At 48.3% G+C, this 20,593-nt stretch overlaps 1 protein-coding gene across 1 annotated transcript in view; it reads right to left on the bottom strand.

Annotated features, from left to right (window-relative positions):
- ELAVL1 (ELAV like RNA binding protein 1) overlaps window positions 1–18,814 on the bottom strand; it is a 45,792-nt gene extending 26,978 nt beyond the window's left edge. The window contains exons 1-2 of the mRNA XM_054050187.1: window positions 18,674–18,814; window positions 5,249–5,432 (exon numbers count right to left, since the gene is read on the bottom strand). Of these exons, the coding sequence (XP_053906162.1) occupies window positions 5,249–5,420 (172 nt within the window). The 5' untranslated portion in view covers window positions 5,421–5,432; window positions 18,674–18,814. The remainder of the gene's footprint in view (window positions 1–5,248; window positions 5,433–18,673) is intronic.
- Window positions 18,815–20,593: the final 1,779 nt, after the last annotated feature.

Raw genomic sequence — 20,593 nt, 5'->3', positions numbered from 1 at the left:
AGAACCAACACTTCAGCAGGGTCAGGGGAAGACAGAAGCTAAATACAACTTAGGCTCACAGCAGACTTAGTCCTTCTGGGCCAAATGCTACAGCTGAAGGTGAAAGCCTCGTACGGCTGCACAAAGAGCAGACTGAGGATGAGCAGGTTCTCTCAGAAACAGCTATGGATCAGAAACACCCGCACTGTGCACCATCCTCACACAGCAAGTCATCCGCATCTGTGCTGCAGGAGACTCAGCAAGACCAGAGTGGCAAAAGGACTCAATTTCTGCAGAAACAATTACTGAAGGAGAAGAAATGCTCCTGTAAGAGGAGTCCAGCCCAGTGGACTGGCAGGAAACCCAGAGGCCAGAATCTGTCTGTTCCAGCAAAGTCAAGCACTCTCAAAGCAAAATGTGGGACAGGACACATTTCTTATGTGGGATCACACGTGGCAGGAGGTGATGGCTCCCAGAAAGTGGACAAGCCAGAAAGTGGCTTTCTATGATGGGCTAACTGCAGCAGTGGACATCGGTAAACCAATGGATGTGATCTATCTAGACTTCTGTAAAGCCTTTGACGCAGTCCCCCACAACATCCTTCTCTCTAAATTGGAGAGATATGGATTTGATAGGTTAACAGTACAGTGGATAGGAAACTGGTTGGATGGTCGTGTTCAAAGAGTAGTGGGCAATGGTTCGAAGTCCAGATGGAGATCCATGACAAGTGGTGTCCCTCAGGGGTCCGCACTGGGACCGGTGCTCTTTAATATTTTTATCAATGATATTTACAGCGAGACTGAGAGCACCCTCGGCAAGTTTGCGGATGACACCAAGCTGAGTGGTGTAGTTGCCACACAGGAAGGACGGGATGTCATCCAGAGGGACCTGGACAGACTGGAGAAATGGGCCTGTGAGAACCTCATGAGGTTCAACAAGGCCAAGTGTAAGGTCCTGCACCTGGGTCGGGGCAATCCCCGATTTCAGTACACAATGGGGGATGAAGTGATTGAGAGCAGCCCTGCAGAGAATGACTTGGGGTGCTGGTGGATGAGAAGCTCAACATGAGCCGGCAATGTGCACTCACAGGCCAGAAGGTCGACCGTGTCCTGGGCTGCATCCAAAGCAGCGTGGCCAGCAGGGCGAGGGAGGGGATTCTGCCTCTCTGTTCCTCTCTTGTGAGACCTCACTGGAGTACTGTGTCCAGTTCTGGAATCCTCAATGGAAGGAGATGGAGCTGTTGGAACGGGTCCAGAGGAGGCTACAAAGATGGTCAGAGGGCTGGAGCACCTTCCCTACAAGGACAGGCTGAGAGAGTTGGGTTTGTTCAGCCTGGAGAAGAGAAGGCTCAGAGGAGATCTTAGAGTGATTTTCCAGTACCTGAAGGGGCTAAAGGCAAGCTGGAGAGGAACTGTTCACAAAGGCTTGTGATGATAGGATGAGGGGGAATGGGTATAAACTGGAGAGGGGCAGATTCAGACTGGACATTAGGAGGAATTTCTTCCCCATGAGAGTGGGGAGGCCCAGGAACAGGTTGCCCAGGGAAGCTGTGGCTGCCCCATCCCTGGAGGTGTTGAAGGCCAGTTTGGATGGGCCTTGGGCAGCCTGATCCAGTGGGATGTCCCTGCCCATGGCAGAGGGGTTGGAACTAGATCATCTTTAAGGTCTCCTCCAACCCAAACTATTCTATGATCCGATGATTTAACACAGTCCTGGGTAGGACATCAGTCCAGAGCACAAGTTTGGCCTCACTGTGTCCGGTCAGTGCTAAAGGGCTGCAGTCACATCAGTGCAGACTGACTGGACAAAGCCCAGGGTCCCTCCTTCCTCTCAACCTTGTGAGCCACTGGGAGAGAGGATTTCCCCATTGATGGCTGCCCACGAGCCTCAGCAGTTCCTACAAAAGGACAGGAGATAAAACAGCGAAAAGTTACACCTCAGACCCAACACCATGCCATACTCTATTGGGAAGCGACCTTCTAGTGTTTCCCCAGGGCTCAAAGTCCTGAGACACAGGCAGTTCAAGTCTTGAGATCTGACAGAAGGAACAATATCCAGCAATATGAGTTCCATAGTTCTCCCGTGAAAACCCTGGATGCGCAAGACATATTCACCATAAACACAAGTACAGTGAGCAACAACCCAATATCCGTCCACTGACCCCGAGTCCTATTTCCCTCATCACAAGTCAAACAAAGCCACATCTGGAAGTGCTGAGGAACGTAACACACACATTGGAGAAGGAAGGGACCAGCACCCTGTCTTTCCAGTAGGATCAGGTAAAGCTGAAGGAGCACTGTACCCTGTCTAATGTTCATCTGCTGTGCACAAGCTTCTCTTTAGTTACTGCAATAAACAGAAAAAGAAGTGATCAAATCTCAACAAAATAAAGGCACAGTCACACTGTTACCAACTGCTCTATTCCATGCACACAAAGCAGAAAACTCACCATTTACGGTTTGCTGCCACCTTCACCTTCCCCTAGCACTCATCAGTAACAAAACCCAGCAGGAGCAGCCCTGTGGTCTCAAAGAGTCTCTCTAAGTTTGATAAATACAATCTAATACGTGGAACATCAGCTAGTTCCCTCTGGTGCTGTATCTGAAGCAAAATGTAACAACACAGATGCCCTGATCACAGCAAAACACTTTGCTGTAACAAAATAAAACTTAGGCTTTCAAACCAGTCCTTGAATTGAAGGAATCAGTGTCCAGAAGGCCAAGGCTCACTCCATAAACAGTTAAAAACTGCATTCCAGGCAGAAGGCTTTTTCTGCCCTACATGTTTCATTAACAGAGAACTGAGAAAAAAAAAATATACATACCAGTCATTGTTTAATGAAAAATAAGCATTATCAAACAAACATTGATTTTAACTCTGCTAATAAAGGCAACTCCAAAGAAAAAATGCTTGGATTTAACAGAATGTTATGGGGCACCAAAGCTGTGATTTCATTGAAAAGAACTAAACTAATCTAAGAAGCCTCATCCCAACAAAAGCGGAGGTTACCTCCCTCCTGTCATAGAATCGTGGAATGGTTTGTGTTGGAAGGGACCTCAAAGCCCACCCAGTCCCTGCCATGGACTGGGAGGCAGGGACACCTCCAACTGGACCAGGCTGTTCAAGGCCCATCCAACCCGGCTGCTGGCATGCAGATGTTACAACTTCTCTGACCTCACAGAAACCAAGGTCAGGGAGCTGAAACCAAGGTCAGGGAGCTGAACAGGTTTTCCTGCAGTTCTCCTTCCCTGCTTGTCTGCCCTGGGGTCAGAAAAACACAGCTGGTGGCACAAGGGAGGCAGAACCCTGCCACAAGAGTGTTCTTTTCAGGGGCAGCCAAACACCAGAGCTGCTGAGAGCAGAGTTTCACAATCCAGAAATCTTCACAAAACATGAGGGGTGGAAATGAAAGCAAAACGAAGGGAAAGGAAGGGAAAAAGCAGTGCTTTTAGAAGGTTTTTGGTTCCTGACAGCCCAAAGCCACCTATGAGCATGGAGGAGCCTGTCAATTGCTCCTAATTGTGTTGCAAGTGAACGAATGATTAGGCAGCAACTAAACTAAGTGGTCTGACCAACAGAACTGTGCAGAACTAAACACCTGCAATCACTTTAAAGAGACACGAACATTTTCTGCACAGGCACTCAAGGATGCTGTGCAATACTGACAGGAATTTACTTGTGATTCCTCAGAGGGTTGCTAGAAAGAAAACCTGAAGCTCAAAAGTGTATGTTTTGGACTTTAAACCACCCAGCACTGTCAAGTTCCAAGTTAAAGTTAACCAGACTTTACCGGAGTATTCGACGCTGCAGTGAACAGTAAGAAGTAGGCTCTCAAGTTTCAGGTAATGATGTGTCTTGCTTCCCATTTAAAACATCCCTACCTCCTATGTAGCCAATTTTGTGCTTATTTGAAAGTCTAAGGTGTGGATCAGCTGTGACATTTGATGAATGGCTTGCTATCACTACAAGTGGTCTTATTTCCTCGCAAGAGTAGCCTCCTGACCAAGTTTCTACTGCTAAGCACCTCCAACTGTACAACAACATTGAGGCTAAATGCTCAGCTATCAAAATATTCAAAGAAATCAATAGTTTATGTAACCATGTCATGATGACTTCACATACACATTCCATTAGTACAGACCCAGACTGAAGGCCATCACATGAAACTTCATATGAAAGGAACCAGGAAAACTAAAGATGTGCAAATCAGAGAAGCCAACTTGAAAGTCAGTTCTGAAGTCTTTAACGATTCAGCTCTGACATCTATTCTTGAGCACATAAAGTACCAGAGTCAGCACAGATAATGCACAAAGAATCCTCGTGTGCTTCACCAGCTTTCATGCCGTTTCTATAGTCAGTGAAGGAGTTTCTGTCCTGTTTTGTTATGGATTAGATAACGATCTCAGCATTGCTAGGTTCTGAAATATGAGATTGAGCACGTGCAGCAGCAAATTCCACAAAGCAACCGTCAACCAGCTGAGAACAATCACGCATTGCTTAGTGAACAGCACAAAGACTTTTACAGGAGCAACAGAGTCCTCCCACTCAATCCAGGATTCCGTGAATTCTGAACAAGAATAACCAGAATTTGTAAATGAAGTTTTTTACCATACAACAATTAAAACATCATAGACTCATAGAATCACTTGGTTGGAAAAGACCTTTGAGATCATCAAGCAGATAAAAAGCTCTTACAATGAAAATAGACGTGGCCTCTGGAACCAGCTGCTCTACCAGCATTTGATTGTTTTCAAGGAAATACCAAGTTTCACGGCTCTGAACAATTCATTCCTCTCATTTTTAAAGCAATCTCTTTTAAAATACTTAGAGGTTAAATTCCTGAGGAGTGATAAGGCCCATGGCTGTCTCAGACGCCTGCCACACCTTTATTGTACTGATCAAAATCAGACCACAAGGTTTGTTTGCATTTTCAGAGCTCTGGCAGAGTCAGAAATGCTCACACAGGAGGAAGAATAAATAAGCTGGGCACCAAATTCAAACCAGTTTTAGACATGCCTGTTGATGTTCAAATTTAGGAACTGAACTCCTTGGAATTCTTAGCCATATATGAAACAGTCCTTAATTCAACCTGAAGCGTTCCAGCTGCCTCGCACTCAGTGTCCTGTCTTAGCATCGCGTTGGCTCTATGCAGTCTTGTCAACAGTTTGATTACACACACATTTAATATTTCTAGATTAAATTGCATTCAATCCAGTATTTGCCCAAGCAATCTCCCACAACATAACACTCCTTATACACTAGATTATACCTGCAACTTTGTCCCGAATAAGCTTTGCAGATTCGACTTCGCCGATGCTGCTGAACAGACTCCGTAGCTCATCCTGCGTCATGTTCTGAGGGAGGTAGTTCACAATTAAATTTGTTCTCCCAATATCGTCCCTGCAATCTTCAGCCATGTGATCCTCATAACCATTTGACATCTTATAATGTATCTGTGAAGAGAAAACCCCAAGTAAGTTCAAGAGCTTTGCATTTCAATGAGACAAACTTTCTCCACCTGAAATAAGTTTAAATGTTTATTTTTAAAGCTGAGAACAAGTGACTGTTTCAACCACGCATTTTTTTCCACTCACAAAGCAAAACATTATTTGTTGAAATTCCAGAACAATTCATTCTTTCAGATTAACAAGTATGGCATTTTACAAAACTATGCACCATTAAAGAGCTCTTCAGGGGTTTTTTGCTAATAAAAAAACATCAAGACAGATTGTGTTCACTTCCCTGTAAATACCAGTCTTCACACCAGCCAAGGCAAAAAAATCGGTTCCTGTGTCCAAGCACCTGACAAGCAGAATCAAAACCTTCATTCCAACCTTATGCCCAGAGCTCTTAAGAGACCAAGAGGAGTGGATGGATCTATCAAACCAGTTCGGCATTTCAGCCGGGGACTATTCATGTTCATGAGATCAGAGAATCATGGAATGGTTTGGGTTGGAAGGGACCTCAAAGCCCATCCAGTGCCACCCCCTACCATGGGCAGGGACACCTCCCACTGGATTCAGTTGCTCAAAACCCCATCCAGCCTGGCTTTGAACACCTCCAGGGATGGGGCAGTGACCACTGCTCTGGGCAGTCTGGGCCAGTTTCATAATTTTGTGCTTTACACATTGCTTCTCCTGACACTGAAGCCCTTTCATTGTTAAATGGTTGCCTTTGGGTGACTGCTTAATTGCAGTTATGAAATATAAATCTGTACTGGACCCTAAGGTGGTGTATATTAAGCCTTCAATACAGTTTCTGTTTTTGCATCATTTTGAAGAAAGCCTTGAACAAGCCCTCCACAGCTGCCCTCTGCCTCCACCACTAGCCAGGATTGTGTCCTTTCTCTCCAGACGCAAGAGGACATCTACAGCTCAAACCCTCGGCAGCCCCAAGCAGCTCCTCCTTCAGAGCTTGCCAGAAGAGCTTTTAAAGCACTTTTACAACTAGTTTGAAATTGTCAAATTCAGGATACCTAAAAATAGGATACCTACCCCTGCAAGAGCAGCAGCAGGTCTGGCAGATCCAGGAAGCCTAGACTGGCACATTCTATCTGGAGAACAACCCTGCTGAGAAGCTCACTTCCTGCGTGGATCAGACTCGGGTTCTCCTTTGCTGCTGCAGATTCATTTACTCTCTCAATTGAAGCACACTGAACTCCCCTAACCCCAAAACCCCACAGTTTGGTTTAACAGCTGTGAAGTGCACAGAATCAACAGAAAGGCTGCTGAACGCCTGACACGGATCCACGGCCTCCTGGTGCTCAGCTCCACGCTCCAACCCTGCCGGCAGCACTGTTGTGCCTTTCACCACAGAACCGAGACCCAGAGCAGCACCCGGCCCCTTCCATTCATACCATGAGGGTGCAACCACATTCACATATGTGAAAATTGGAAAGTGTTTCCAATTCAGACCCCATCAGTAAGAGGCAAAAGACTAAACACTTATTTTGGGGTGAAATTAAGGCTAATTTGAGAGAATGCAGGTTTTTTTTCTTCAATCCAGAGCTCTTGCTGCACGAACACAATCAGACGCCTGGCTGCACACAGAGACAGCTCCTCATCGGCTCCTGCTACTCTGTTTACCAGCTCTGTAAATTCAGATCCCCACCACTGTCGTTCAGACTAAAGGTGAATGAATGCTTCACCTGGCCCAAGAGATCAGTGTAACGGCAAAGTCAGGCACTGGAAGTCCAGCAGCAGACTTGCAACTCTCTAACTCCCTTCTAAAAGGGAAGGAACCTGGGAAGGTTAGCTCAAACCTTCCCAGTTCAACACCAACTCTGATTCTCCCTGAAACTCTCGGTGCCACCACAGCTGAGTTCATTACCACAGACCCAAAGCTGAACTCGGTGTTCACTTTTAACAGGACTTTTGGCTGATAAACAAGACGTTCAGCCCAAAGAACATGGAAGGTACAGCATTATAACTGCTATCTCAGTTCTCTGGCTGCAGCCTGCCTGAGAACCGAGTGATTCTCTGGAGCAGGTATCACCAGCACAGAGCTGGTCTTGCCTGAAGGGGTAAACAAGCCGACCTGGATTACAACAGGTTAAGACATTATCGCTCCTCAGGCACCAGTAAAACACCAGGGCAGGGGTCTGGAGGATGCAAAAGCCTCCCACTGATCCCAGTGCAGAGGAAGCTTGACAGCACCACATCATTTACACTGATGGTGGTGCAAATGGATTTTTGCATTCAGACAGGTCAGAAGGGTTCGCACAAGCACACGTGCTTCTCAGATCGGGCAGGTTTGAGTTATAACCATGAACACCACAAGACGACCACAAAGCATCAGCTCAAAGACTTCTGCAGAACTACAGACACCGCTGTCCTCTCTGCCAAGGGCCGAGAAGCAAGGCATGCAGCTTCATTTATCAGAATCTACTGAAGAATGAGTCTTTCCAAGGACCACAGTGCTGCTGACAACCAAGAGTTGGATAGTGGAAGCAGCCAGGGACAGCAACAAGAAATCCTAGGTCTGGAAAGGGAACGCTGCCTGTGGGAAGGGGCTCGGTTCCCCCAGCAGCACCTCTTGGTAAGCTACGCTGGGTGTTTATTTCACACTTTCTTCTGGCGGATGTCAAATATTTTACATAGCAATAACAGAGTACACATTTTAGAACAAACCATGACCAGATTTACGTTCATTTGAGATTTAGCACAGGACAGATTTAAATTGAGCCCTTGTTTTATAAGCATGTGTTGAAGCAAGCCCAGCCAGCAGCTACAGAAGGAGAGAGCCTACCCCTAGTTTCTGCGTTGCCAGTGCAAACACCAGCCAACCCCAGCATCATTCTGCCCAGGATAACCAATATGTGCTGCGAAAGCAACGGAAAACAGCAGTAGGGAAGCACTTTTTGTCATGTCAGCAGTTTTAATCTGCTTTCCTCGCAGTAAGATAAGCACCAGAGCTAATGCCGGAGGAGAGAAGCAGGAGGAGAAACTGCAAAGCCAGAAGCAGAGGAAGAGGCTCTCCTCCTCAGATGAGTTAAGCTGCATTGTGAAATGATATTGTTAAACACACATTCCCTTCCAGCTCCACCAGAACAGTCTGAGCACAACATCCCAAGTTTCCTGGTCCGCAACCAAACAGCTGGGCTTCCTCTGTTCAACATCTCAGAGCGGTAAAACGCAATGATTTACATTTCAGAATTGTTTTAACAGATGGCAACTTTGCTTGCCTTAGTCCTCTGTAAAACTCGAGCTCCACAAGCACAACACACCGATACGCTGGAGCAGGGAGGTTTTCAGTACAATTCAAGTATTCAGTAACCAAAGGAAGAAATACTGAGATTTTTCCAGTTCTACAAACAAAAGTCCACATTTCCTTCACTACAACCAAATTTGCCCAAGATAGGATACAAATCCTTCCTGCCACCCAGATTCTCCTCCTCACAAGTTTAAGAAGTTGCTCTATATTTTAGCACTTTCCCAAACCAAACACTTAAAAAAAATTTGTTTCTGTATCCTTCCAGGTACATATCTGCTGGTTGAGGAGGCGGCACCACAGCTGGATACCTAGCGCAGAGAACTCCCTGTACACCGTGAGGACAAGCTCCCAGACTCACAGCTGGCAGGAAGCAAAATTGACAGGAGTTTGGCAAGTGCCTATCACTGTAAATCATTCTGCCACAGCCTCTGATCTCTCTGCCAGCAGCATCTTCCATCCATATCTCCCATGACAAACACAGAGTGCCTAGGGCAGCGTTGATTCAGAAGCAATCTGAACCACGAAGAACGCCTTCCGCTTCTTTTCTGACAAGAGAAAAACATTATAGAAAGCTCTCACATAAAGGCCTGGCAAACATTTTGCTGGGGTGCGATGAAAGCACAGCAGAGGAGAGGAGAAGGAGCTGAGTACTGATGAAGAAGATGCTCCTTTCTCCTTAATCCCTCACCAAACACTTACACAACCTCCCGTAAGACTGACACTGACACTTCCTGGCCATCCTGGAAGGCAGCAGGAAACCGCTTCCTCTGCTGGCCATGAAAAGCTCTCCTGACAGTGAGAATAAAAACAGCTCCTGAAGAATCGTTAACCTTGACACACTGAAAGGAATTCCAAAATGAAAAGGTGGTACAAAATAGTCAGCAGGAAGGAAATTAGAAATGCTACACAAGAAAACAAGTTTTTCATTCTGCTGTTGCTGAAATGTGTGGACAGAATCTCTTGAGCTTTCTTTACCAAAGAGATAACAATCAAATTACATCAGTAAATATTCCAGATGTGAACCAGGCCTACAAACGTAGTTGGATCTATAACCTCATTAACTGACGACTGTTGATCCATGCTGACATAAAGTAGAAAGCTGAACGCGTTTCTGTTCCCACCAGACAGGTCAAGGGTGGAATGAAGGCTGAGCAGCCCCCTGGGGGAAGGCTACCTGTAAAGAGACTGGCTAGGCACTCCTCAGCCTTCTCAAAAAGGACTTCAATTCTGTGTCCCAAAAAAACGAGATTTCAAGACTAAGCTCCACTGAACTGCATTTCCAAAACTGAAGGAGTTTTAAGCAACCAAACTCTCCAACTGCTTGGTTTAAAAGGCAGTATTTCTCCTTCTTCCTCGTGCAAGATGCTCTCAAACTTATGAGGCCAGGGAAGCACAGAACAACCAATGAGAAACGTATGTGCTGTGCCCAAACCTTCCAGTAATCCTGGAGGTACTCAAACTCACAGAGCCCAACACTTCCCTGTCTGCTTCCAAGGTCGCTCACTCACCAACAGCCAGGCCTGTGAGCCCAGAGCGGGGCTGCAAAGCTCCAAGGTATTTTTTCAGAAGCATGCTGACCATGACCATCACCTTCTCAAAGGTGCACACATTCCCAGACTGTTTAAACCACAAATGACACACGTGGTTCTGGCAACAGACCAATAAAAGCTTTTTCGAAATGAGATTCAGAGTCTCTACCCAGAACTCTTTCTTTGCGAGATGTTTGCCAAGAAGGAAGACCTGTATGAATCAGAGGTGAGAATCTGAAATGGGAACACCAGCAAGGAAGGCAACCGTCTGTCTGCAAGCTCAGGCAGTTCACAGCTCAGCAAAGGCTCTGGATCACTACTGAGATCACAAACTTGAGTGGAGACACCTGAACGGTCAATAGGTAACATGCGCATTTTAGCTACTGCAGAACTTAAGATGGGAAATTCCTCCAGGAGCAAAGAGCACTGGCCTCCTCGATGCCACTCCTACAGCACCTTCACTAAAATCCAGGCAGCAGGTCTCATTTCTCCCGCCACTAACCTGTTCTCATTCCTGCAATCAAGTTCTCCACCCAGCAAACACCAGGGAACACGGCGGGTGCAGCGGTAAGCACTGACACTGGCTGTGCCAGACACAAGATGCCAGAGCTGCCTCAAACGTATTCCTCGTCTCTGACACCAGAAGCATACAGACCACGCCAGTGTCCGACATCTGGCCAGAGTGAGCCAGATGAACACATTAAGGCACTGTTTGTGTCACCTTCACTGGAGCACTGGGAATGGGCCATACGGAGCACAGCACGATTCTCAATCCATGGGAGAACTGTGGTTGTGACACAGGGTACCGGGCCAACACTGGGGCCTTTCTTTGCTATGGAGTGCAGGTCAGCATTGCCAAGGACACACTACGCAGGAGACACTGTCTCACAGCATCCCTAAACTGATGAGGTCTCCTCATTGGGGTTAACACCAGTGAACGACCAGGGGTCTTGCACTGAACCAAGTGACCTCAGCAGAGTTCTGCTGGTGAGCTGCCCTGATCAACTAAGACCTCAGCCTCAAGGGTTTATTCCTACATGCACTGCTGACCTCAAGAATCCTGATGGGGTGCTTCAAGCACAACTTGAGGGCTATGCAGAGACTTCCTCCTGTTTCTTCAGCACACGGCTGGTATTTTTTGACATCCACCCCTCCAAGCCATGGCTGTCTGAGGCAAACAACAATTCTGGTGATTTGCCTTGGACACTGCTCTGCCACCCAATTCTGAAGCTGCTGAGCAGTGTTCCCTGGAGATCACACCTGAAATAGAACAAAAGGACACTTCTACAGCAAGGGAAAAGCCACTCCACACAGCTACAAAGGGCAGATGCAGAGCTGCTGAGGTGTCTGGGTTCCAATACAAGCAAAAACCAGTGCCACAGACACAGAAGGGCCTGAGGAGCCTCCGTGAGTTTCAACTGTGTCAGGAAAAGTTTTCAAGAATGACCCAACACAGCAGTGCCATGAAAAAACTTGCTCTGCAGCCAGCTGTCAAGACAGGGCTGAGAGCCAAGAGTTCACTCATGACATCGAAGGGACAGAGACCACGGGGGAAAAAAAACATGTTTTCTTCGAAGAAATCATTGCAGGGAACAGAATTTATGTCACCTTCAAAGCCACACCAGCTGAAAAACCTCCACTAGGCCTATGTGCCTGCCACAAAAAAAACCCAGTTTCCCAATGCTCCACAGCCAGAATATGTCTCTTATTTCCTAATCCAGACCCATCTACTTTACATACACCACAAACCCTACCCCATATTCTCTGAGTAAACTCCTTTTATTCTTTACACAAATTCCTTTCATGCCCCCAACAGCTCCCGACAAGCACAGACCTCCGTGACCATCCATACAGACTGCATGCCAACAGCAATTCAGGACAAGATCCATTGCTATTCGACTCACACCACATTCACATAGTGTGACTTCAAATAGCAGGAGATTTAATATTGACCAAACACCAAAAGCCAATTGGAAGGAGGAGGGAAATCACCAAATCCACAGATTCTCTTTTCAATTCAAGAACAGCATTTATAGAGCATGAGAGGACAAATATTAAGTCCAGCATAAAAGGTTGTCCTGGTGCGTGCATGCACAGTACAGGTCACACTCCAAAATCTCAACTCAGATCTGCACGACCTGCTCAAGCCTTTCACCCAATGATTTCACTGTATCAGGCAGTGATAAAGCTTAAGTTTTCCTTATGAATAAAAATAATGTAGATATGAAGTAGCCTGCCAGCATCTGAGAGATGCCACATGTTGTTTCCAAAAAGTAAATCCATGACCACAAAGCGGGAATCTTGATCTCACTTTTCTGTCTTGTTACACTTGCCCGGGTTAACGGGCAGCTACTGAATTTCATGGCCACAAATCTTCTCAGGAAGAGCCATCTTCCTGAGCTTTGAAGCAGGATGTTTGGGTGCATACGAAAACTTAAAGGCAGAAATCGAAGTGTCACAGGGTCCTTCCCTCAAACTGCAGCGTACCCTAGTTCTGCTTTTACTGTCCCACAGCCATTAGGAAGGACGGTACTGTGTCCTGCACAGCGCTCTCATCCGAACCCCTCTCCCTCACCTCACAGCTGCAATATTTTAAATCAGCAAACAGGAGACATTTTAATTCAATATTCAGTTTGATTCATCTGGCATTTCTACTCGCCCCCTCAAGAATGAAACCAACTCCATCTGCTGAAACACGCTCACAAAGGTCACTCTCACACAAAGTCCGAAGGGTTAAAGCAGTGTAAGCTGCTGAGCTTGTACCTATGTGCTCCTTCCACACCAAGGTGCAAGCTCTGTTTGTAAATCCCGCAGCCAGACAGACCCTTTCTGTTGGGCAGCCCTGCAGATTTTTCAGCGTTAATAGATCTCTTTTTTTTTGTTGATTCCTCTCTGCTTTGTGCACCTGGAATAAAGGCACTGCCCCTTTTACTCCTCAACTTGACTAAATTCAGGATTCCACCATTTTTTTTAGTTCTCTGCACCAGCAGTGGCTGTAAGAAAAAACTACCACTGTATTTCCACAAGCTTTAAGTGATAAATGAACCATTTCTGGTTGTCACGGTTTTCGTTTCCTATAGCACTGGGCATAAACTCAGTTTTAAGCACGTTAACAGTCTCACAAACCTCAACTGCCTAATTTTAATACACTAACAAAGTAGTTTTACATACTCTTTAACAATTGAATTAATCTAAAAAGCTTTTAAATGCCTGTCTTGGTCGTTTTTATCCATGTCCATATAATGACAAAGTAAATGTTTTTGTCAATGTGGATGTTGTCATTCAGAGACAGAAAATTTGAGGGCAAAAAATAAGTTGCATTTGTCTGAGGAATGACCTCATTTTACCAACAGGCTGCTGAACTACACTCAACTCCCAGGAACAGCATTAATGGCAGTTTGGGTTCTGTAGTAGGAAATCAGACACGGACTGGCCATGATACTACCCACTGCTGCTGGAACAAGAAAGGAGGATCAGGGCCTCCAGTTCTGCTCGGTGTGCACCAACAGGCCAGTTCCAAACTACGCAGCTCAGCCCAGAACACCTGCAGCTGGATCCGAGATCGCCCCTTCTCTCACAATTAAGAGTTGGCTTTGACAGAGTGCAGGCAGAGGGGCTCAGCTGCACGGCAAGACCTTCCCTGGCTGTTTCACCCCAGGGTCAAAGATGCTGGAACATGGGGAGTTCTCACACAGGGAAGAGACAGCTGGACAACTTTTGGGAGGTGGGACTACCTCACCTCCTGCACTGTTATTTCAAAAAGGACAGGTTTATAAGAAATGGATATTTAAAAAAGCAAGATGTTATCTTCCTTGTTCTAGACAGTATCAGTCTGACCAGCAACTGTCTCTGGCAATTCTTCCAGCTACAAAAAAGATCTGGAGACAAAGAACTGTGCAGTGAGGGAGCAACTGCTTTCCTACCCACAGGGCACAGGCAGTAAGTGAGAGGCAGTGCACACAACTGCAGATCCCAGGCACATTCCGCCAATAGCTACTCCTCACACTGATCCATCCTGGGAGAACAGCTGGGACTCTCACTGCAACGGAACCAGAAGGCAAATGAAGAACCAGGAGGAGGAGACAGCACCCACTTCATTCACCAGCACAAAACAAGAAGCTGGAAATCCACCTCTGAAGGCTTGAAAAGACACCACAATGCACCACTGCACTCCTGCAGGGAGGCCATGGAGGCAGTGGGTCAGGAGAACATTTTACATATTTGCTATGCCAGCTACTAGTATTATATACAAAATAAATAAAGGCAGCAAAACCAGACAGGTGAAGAACCTCTCTGCCTTATCAGCATTGCTTTTCCCACCCTACTTCCCCCTCCAAAAAAAAAACCCAAACAAAAGCAGCTTAAAATCTATTTCTGCATACATCACCCACCTATACTGAGGCTCTATAACCTACAGGTCATTGTGGGCGGCAGTGAGAAGACTGCAGGTGCCCCATGTCACTGAACTATGCATAGAAAAGAAGGGCCCTGATCGATTTCCACTGGGAGGCAAATGTAAAACCTCTCCTTTGCTGAACTGTCACTCTTTCTAAATGCTTAAATTACTAGGAATCTCCTGCCTCTGCCTTTTGTGCTTTTCCCAAAATATTTGGAAGGTCACATAGAGCAGCTGCTCCAAACATCTTTTGAAGTCTGCAAACACAGCAAGAAAGAGTTCCCTGTACCTACAAGTCTACCACTTTTGCAGGTCACTCATCCACAAGGCATGGATTCAGGGCAACATCTCAGCACATTTTACCATAATCTGTTCACAGAGGGCTCCTAACAAACAACGAAGAAACCAGACAGAGACCAAAGCTTCAGGAAAGCAAGCAGGCTGGCACAACAGTTTAAATCCATAGATAATGACAGTAAAGCGATATGTCTGACAGGTCACAGCAGGGGTTCTTTTCAGGAAGAAAAAAGTGATAGGACATGCAAGAACTGACGAACAGAAAACAGAGTGCTATAATTCAGAGCACTCACAGAGGACACATCATGGTAAGCTACTGTCAGCACCAGACACCGGCCACAGCCAACAGGCATAGTTAAGAAGGATGCTACATACACAACATTCACATCTCCGTCTGGACTGTGCTCACTCCTGCTGCTCCCACAAAATTCAGAGGAAAGCAGAATAACCATGTTTGTCTGGTACGGCAGAACCACCTACACCAAGGCTGGATAGCTGAGGCCATAAACTGACTAGACAATGTATTATTTAACAACACCACCAGCTTCCAATTCTTATTCCTATCCCAGTCAAACCAAAGGAGAACCCACTGCACGGGCAAATTGCAGTTCTGGAACTCAGCGCTGCTGAACTCTTTGAGCCATGAAACCAAAGACTCATGTGCATCATTCTATCAGTACAGTTACACTGCTTCCAGACAAGAACTAGGACAGACACAGAGCACTAGCACGCTGCAGACACACCAGAGCTCATGAATCCAGACTTTATTATCTATCACGCAACACAGCATAACCCAAGAGTCAAGAGAAATCATATCGCCCATACTGGCTTGATAAAGCCTACGGAACCCCCATTGCCACAGTTTTTAGAGATACACAAGTCACAACAGTTCACAGAGCACCAGAAAGAAGAGCGGTTAAAACACGAGCACAGGGGAACTGCAGGCTGGCGAAGAGCTGAGTGCTATAAGCAGCCCGCATCCATGTTCAGGGCATAAAATGAAAAAGGAACAGAAACACAGAAGCCACAAAAAGTCATCAAATGTCAACAATGAGCACTAACAAATAGAATTAATCTCTACGCTTCCCATTTCCTTTCCCACAGATGTCTCACACGATCCTGGTGCAAGGCCTTCATGCAAGAAAACACGCTTCCCTCCTCAGCAGGTCTCAGATAGCCTCAAGATAACACTGCTCCACTACCCAGCATCCCAGAACAAGGCAGCAAGCACACGCTTCCACACAGACATCCCTGGAGGTCTTTGCCCCATCCCTGGAGGTGTTCAAGGCCAGGCTGGATGGGGCCTTGGGCAGCCCCACTTGATCTAGTGGGATGTCCCTGACCTTGGCAGTTGGGTTGGAACTAGATGATCTTTAAGGTCCCTTCCAACCCTAATTATTCTGTGATTCTATGATTCTATGATCCCAATGGAGCCCGGTGGCCCTTTCCCCAGGGAAACGTCCCTTCCACCCATGTCCTCCCACTGAACGACCCCAAACATATTCCTGTCTCTCCAAACACAGTAAGCACTCCACTTTGAAAAGCCTCCCGCAAGTGCTAACGATAGCAGGCTGCTACTTTACTCACTATTTATGGCAGCCAAAAGCCCACCACTGCTGACCCCTGCTCCAGCAGGTCCCCGTTAGCATTAACATTCACAGAATCACAGAATGACATGTGTTCGAAGGGACCCAGAAGGATCATTGAGTCCAACTCCATTGTCCACGCTCAGGCACCATCAGATCATAGAATCATAGAGTGCCAAGTTAGAAGGGAACTATAAGACCATCTGGTCCAACGTTTTTCATGTGATATATAGTTTAAATGAGATGGCCCAGCACCCTGTCAAGCTGAGCCTTACAAGCGTCCAGTGTAGACAAATCAGCCTTCATGAAGGTGGGAGATTCAAAAGCTGTGTCTGTGATGACACGGGAACGGGGCATGGAGTTATAGGATGAGTGGGAATCACTTTAAATCCACTCTCTCCACGTCCCTGGGAAGGCACCACAGCTTGCAAATAAAGGCACTTCTTTAGCTGCAAACATCACAATGCAAAACCTCAGCAAGTGTTCAGAGGCAACACAGTCAGAGATTAAGAGGAACCAAATCGTTATTCTGCAGCGCTGGAAGAGAATAAAAGGATTCTCAGATGAGGTGGAACAATGAATCCCACTAAAAATAGGTTGAGAAACATTCGAGTACGACGGAAGATGTTGCTATACAGCTCGTGGCTTGGTGAGGGAAAGAACGGCAAACGCTTATCTTTACCAGAGAGTGCAGGGATAGGACAAGGGGGAACAGTTTGAAGGTGAAAGAGGGGAGATTGAGATGAGACCTGAGAATCATAGAATCACTAGGTTGGAAAGACCTCTTGGATCATCGAGTCCAACCATTCCTATCAACCACCAAACCATGTCACTGAGCACCTCATCTACCTGTCTTTGAAATACCTCCAAGGATGGGGACTCCACCCCCTCCCTGGGCAGCCTCTGCCAGGGACCCATGACCCTTTCTGTGAAAAATTTTTTTCTGATATCCAGTCTGACAGTCCCCTGGGGAAGCTTGAGGCTGTTACCCCTTGTCCTGTCCCTTGTCACTTGGGAGAAGGGCCGAGCACCCTGCTCTCCACAACCTCCTTTCAGGTAGTTGTAGAGAGCAGTAAGGTCTCCCCTCAGCCTCCTCTTCTCCAGGCTAAACAACCCCAGGTCCCTCAGCAGCTCCTCATAAGACTTGTTCTCCAGCCCCCTCACCAGCTTCATTGCTCTTCTCTGGACACGCTCCAGAGCCTCCAAATCCTTTTTGGAGCGAGGGGCCAAGGAAGAAATGCTTCCCTGTGAGGGTGGGGAGGCCCTGGCCCAGGTTGCCCAGAGCAGTGGTGGCTGCCCCATCTCTGGAGGTGGTCAGGGCCAGGCTGGACAGTGCTTGGAGCAACCTGATCAGTGAGAGGTGTCCTTGCCCATGGAAATGGATGGGCTTTGAGATCCCCTCCACCCTAACCATTTCACGTGTGAAGTACTCAGTCCCTGGGCCAGGGCAATACCCCATTTCAATACATGATGAGGGATGAAGTGATTGAGAGCTGCCCTGCAGAGAAGGACTTGGGGGTGCCAAGTGTCCATCCAGAGAAGGATGTTGAGGCTCTGGAGCGTCTCCAGAGAAGAGCAACGAAGCTGGTGAGGGGACTGGAGAACAAGTCTTACGAGGAGCCACTGAGGGACCTGGGGTTGTTTAGCCTGGAGAAGAGGAGGCTGAGGGGAGACCTTATTGCTCTCTACAACTGCCTTCTGAAAGGATATTGTGGATAGGAGGGAGCTGGGCTCGTCTCCCCAGTGACAGGGGACAGGACTAAGGGTAACAGCTTCAAGCTGCGCCAGGGGAGGGTCAGACTGGGTATCAGGAAGGAATTTTCACAGAAAGGGTCATGGGGCCCTGGCAGAGGCTGCCCAGGGAGGTGGAGTCCCCATCCCTGGGGGTGTTTAAAAGACGGGTGGACGAGGTGCTCAGAGGCAGGGTTTAGTGGCAGATACGAGTGATCCAAGAGGTCTTTTCCAACCTGGCGATTCTATCATTCTATGACCTGGATGGGCTTTGAGGCCCCCTGCCCCCCTCCAGGCCCGGCGGGCCCCGCAGGCCGCGCTCCGGCGGCCCCAGCGCCGCGCTGCTCCCCGCCAACCCCCGCCCGCACCGGCCCCGCGGGAGCCCCGGGGAGGAAGGGGGGGAAAGAAACAGAAGGGGATGGGAGGGCTCGTCGCGGCCTCACCTGCGGCGGGGCCCGTTGCAGCGGGAGGCGACCGAGCTCCGCAGCGCACAACGAGAGCCGCTGGCAGCGCCGCCCGCCGTTGGCCGCCGCGCGCACGTGTCCCGCGCGCCATTGGCCCCCGCGGCCGCCCGTCACCGCGGCGGCGGGGCGGGAACCGCGGCTGCGCGGGGGGAGGCGGGGTGGTTTGACTTGGAGGCTGCGGGGGAAGCTGGGAGCTCGGCCTTGGGGCTGCCGGCCGCGGAGGGAGCGGGCCGGTGTCCTGCTTCCAAGAGCGAGGTACTACACCTGGGTCGGGGCAATCCCCGATTTCAGTACAGGATGGGGAATAAAATGATCGAGAGCAGCCACTGCAGCGAAGGATTTGGGGTGCTGGGGATGAGAAGCTCGATATGAGCCGGCAACGTGTGCTCACAGCCCAGACGCTCAACCATATCCTGGGCTGCATCCAAAGCAGTGTGGCCAGCAGGGAGGGAGGGGATTCTGCTCCTCTATTCTTCTCTTGTTAGACCTCATCTGGAGTCCTGTGTCCAGTTCTGGATTCTTCAGCGTAAGAAAGAGATGGAGCTGTTGGAGCGGGTCCAGGGAAGGCTACAGAGATGATCAGAGGGCTGGAGCACCTTCCATGAGGACAGGCTGAGAGAGTTGGGCTTGTTCAGCCTGGAGAAGAGAAGGCTCCGAGGAGATCTTAGAGCAACCTTCCAGTACGTGAAGGGGCTCCACAAAAGTTGGAGAGGGGCTGTTGAAGGCTTGTGGGGATAGGACGAGGGGGAACAGGTATAAGCTGGAGAGGGGCAGATTTAGCCTTGATATTAGGAAGAATTTCTTCCCCATGAGAGTACTGAGACATTGGAACAGGTTGCCCAGAGACGTTGTTGCTGCCCCATCCCTGGAGGTGTTCAAGGCCAGGTTGGATGGGCTTTGGGCAGTGGGAGGTGTCCCTGCCCATGGCAGAGAGGTTGGAACTAGATGATCTTTAAGGTCCCTTCCAACTCTAGCTATTCTATGATTCGGCTCTGGGTTCCTTCCCGCATCCCTGTGCCCACTGGGGCTCCAAGGGGTCACACCGGGAGGCTCTCAGGGGGCAGGCAATTGAGGTGTTCCTGCACCAAGGACCTCAGGGCAGCCTCCAGAGCCACAGGGGGCTCCTGGAAAGCTCTTGGTTGGGGAGCGCAGGTGATGAACTGGCAGTGTGCCTGGAAAGTCATGTTCTGGGCTGCATCCCCAGCAGCGTGGGCAGCAGGGGAAGGAGAAGATTCTGCCCCTCTGCTCTGCTCTTATGACGCTCCACCTGGAGTCCTGTATCCAGTTCTGGAATCCCCAACGCAAAAAGGACATGGACCTGTTGGAATGGGTCCAGAGGAGGCCACGAAGATGATCCGAGGACTGGAGCAACTCTGCTATGAGGACAGGCTGAGAGAGTTGGGGTTGCTCAGCCTGGAGAAGAGAAGGCTCCAGGGGGGACATTAGAGCAGTTTCAGTGCTGAAAGCAGCTCCAGGAAAGCTGCGGAGGGGCTTTTTTACAAGGGGATGGAGTGACAGGATGAGGGGGAATGGTTTTAAACCGGAAGGAGGAAGATTTAGATGAGATATGAGGAAGAAATTATTCACCATGAGGGTGGGGAGGCCCTGGCCCAGGTTGCCTAGAGAAGTGGTGGCTGCTCCATCTCCAGAGGTGTTCAAGGCCAGGTTGGACAGGGCTTGGAGCAGCCTGATCCAGTGGTATGTGTCCCTGCGCATAGCAGGGGGATTGGAACTGGATGGGCTTTGAGGTCCCCTCCAACGCAGACTCTTCTATGATTCTATGAAATGCTGAACTATAAACTATAAACCTGAGCAGCTGGTTTTGTACACTGAAGAGTTTGCTTACAGCATGAGTGGAGCGTGGGGCAGTGATTCCTGGTGTAGCACTGACCCATTAAT

This window comes from Cuculus canorus, chromosome 27, assembly GCF_017976375.1.
Source record: "Cuculus canorus isolate bCucCan1 chromosome 27, bCucCan1.pri, whole genome shotgun sequence".
NCBI classification, from domain to species: Eukaryota; Metazoa; Chordata; class Aves; order Cuculiformes; family Cuculidae; genus Cuculus; species Cuculus canorus.
This window is presented reverse-complemented; position numbering and strand designations above follow the sequence as displayed.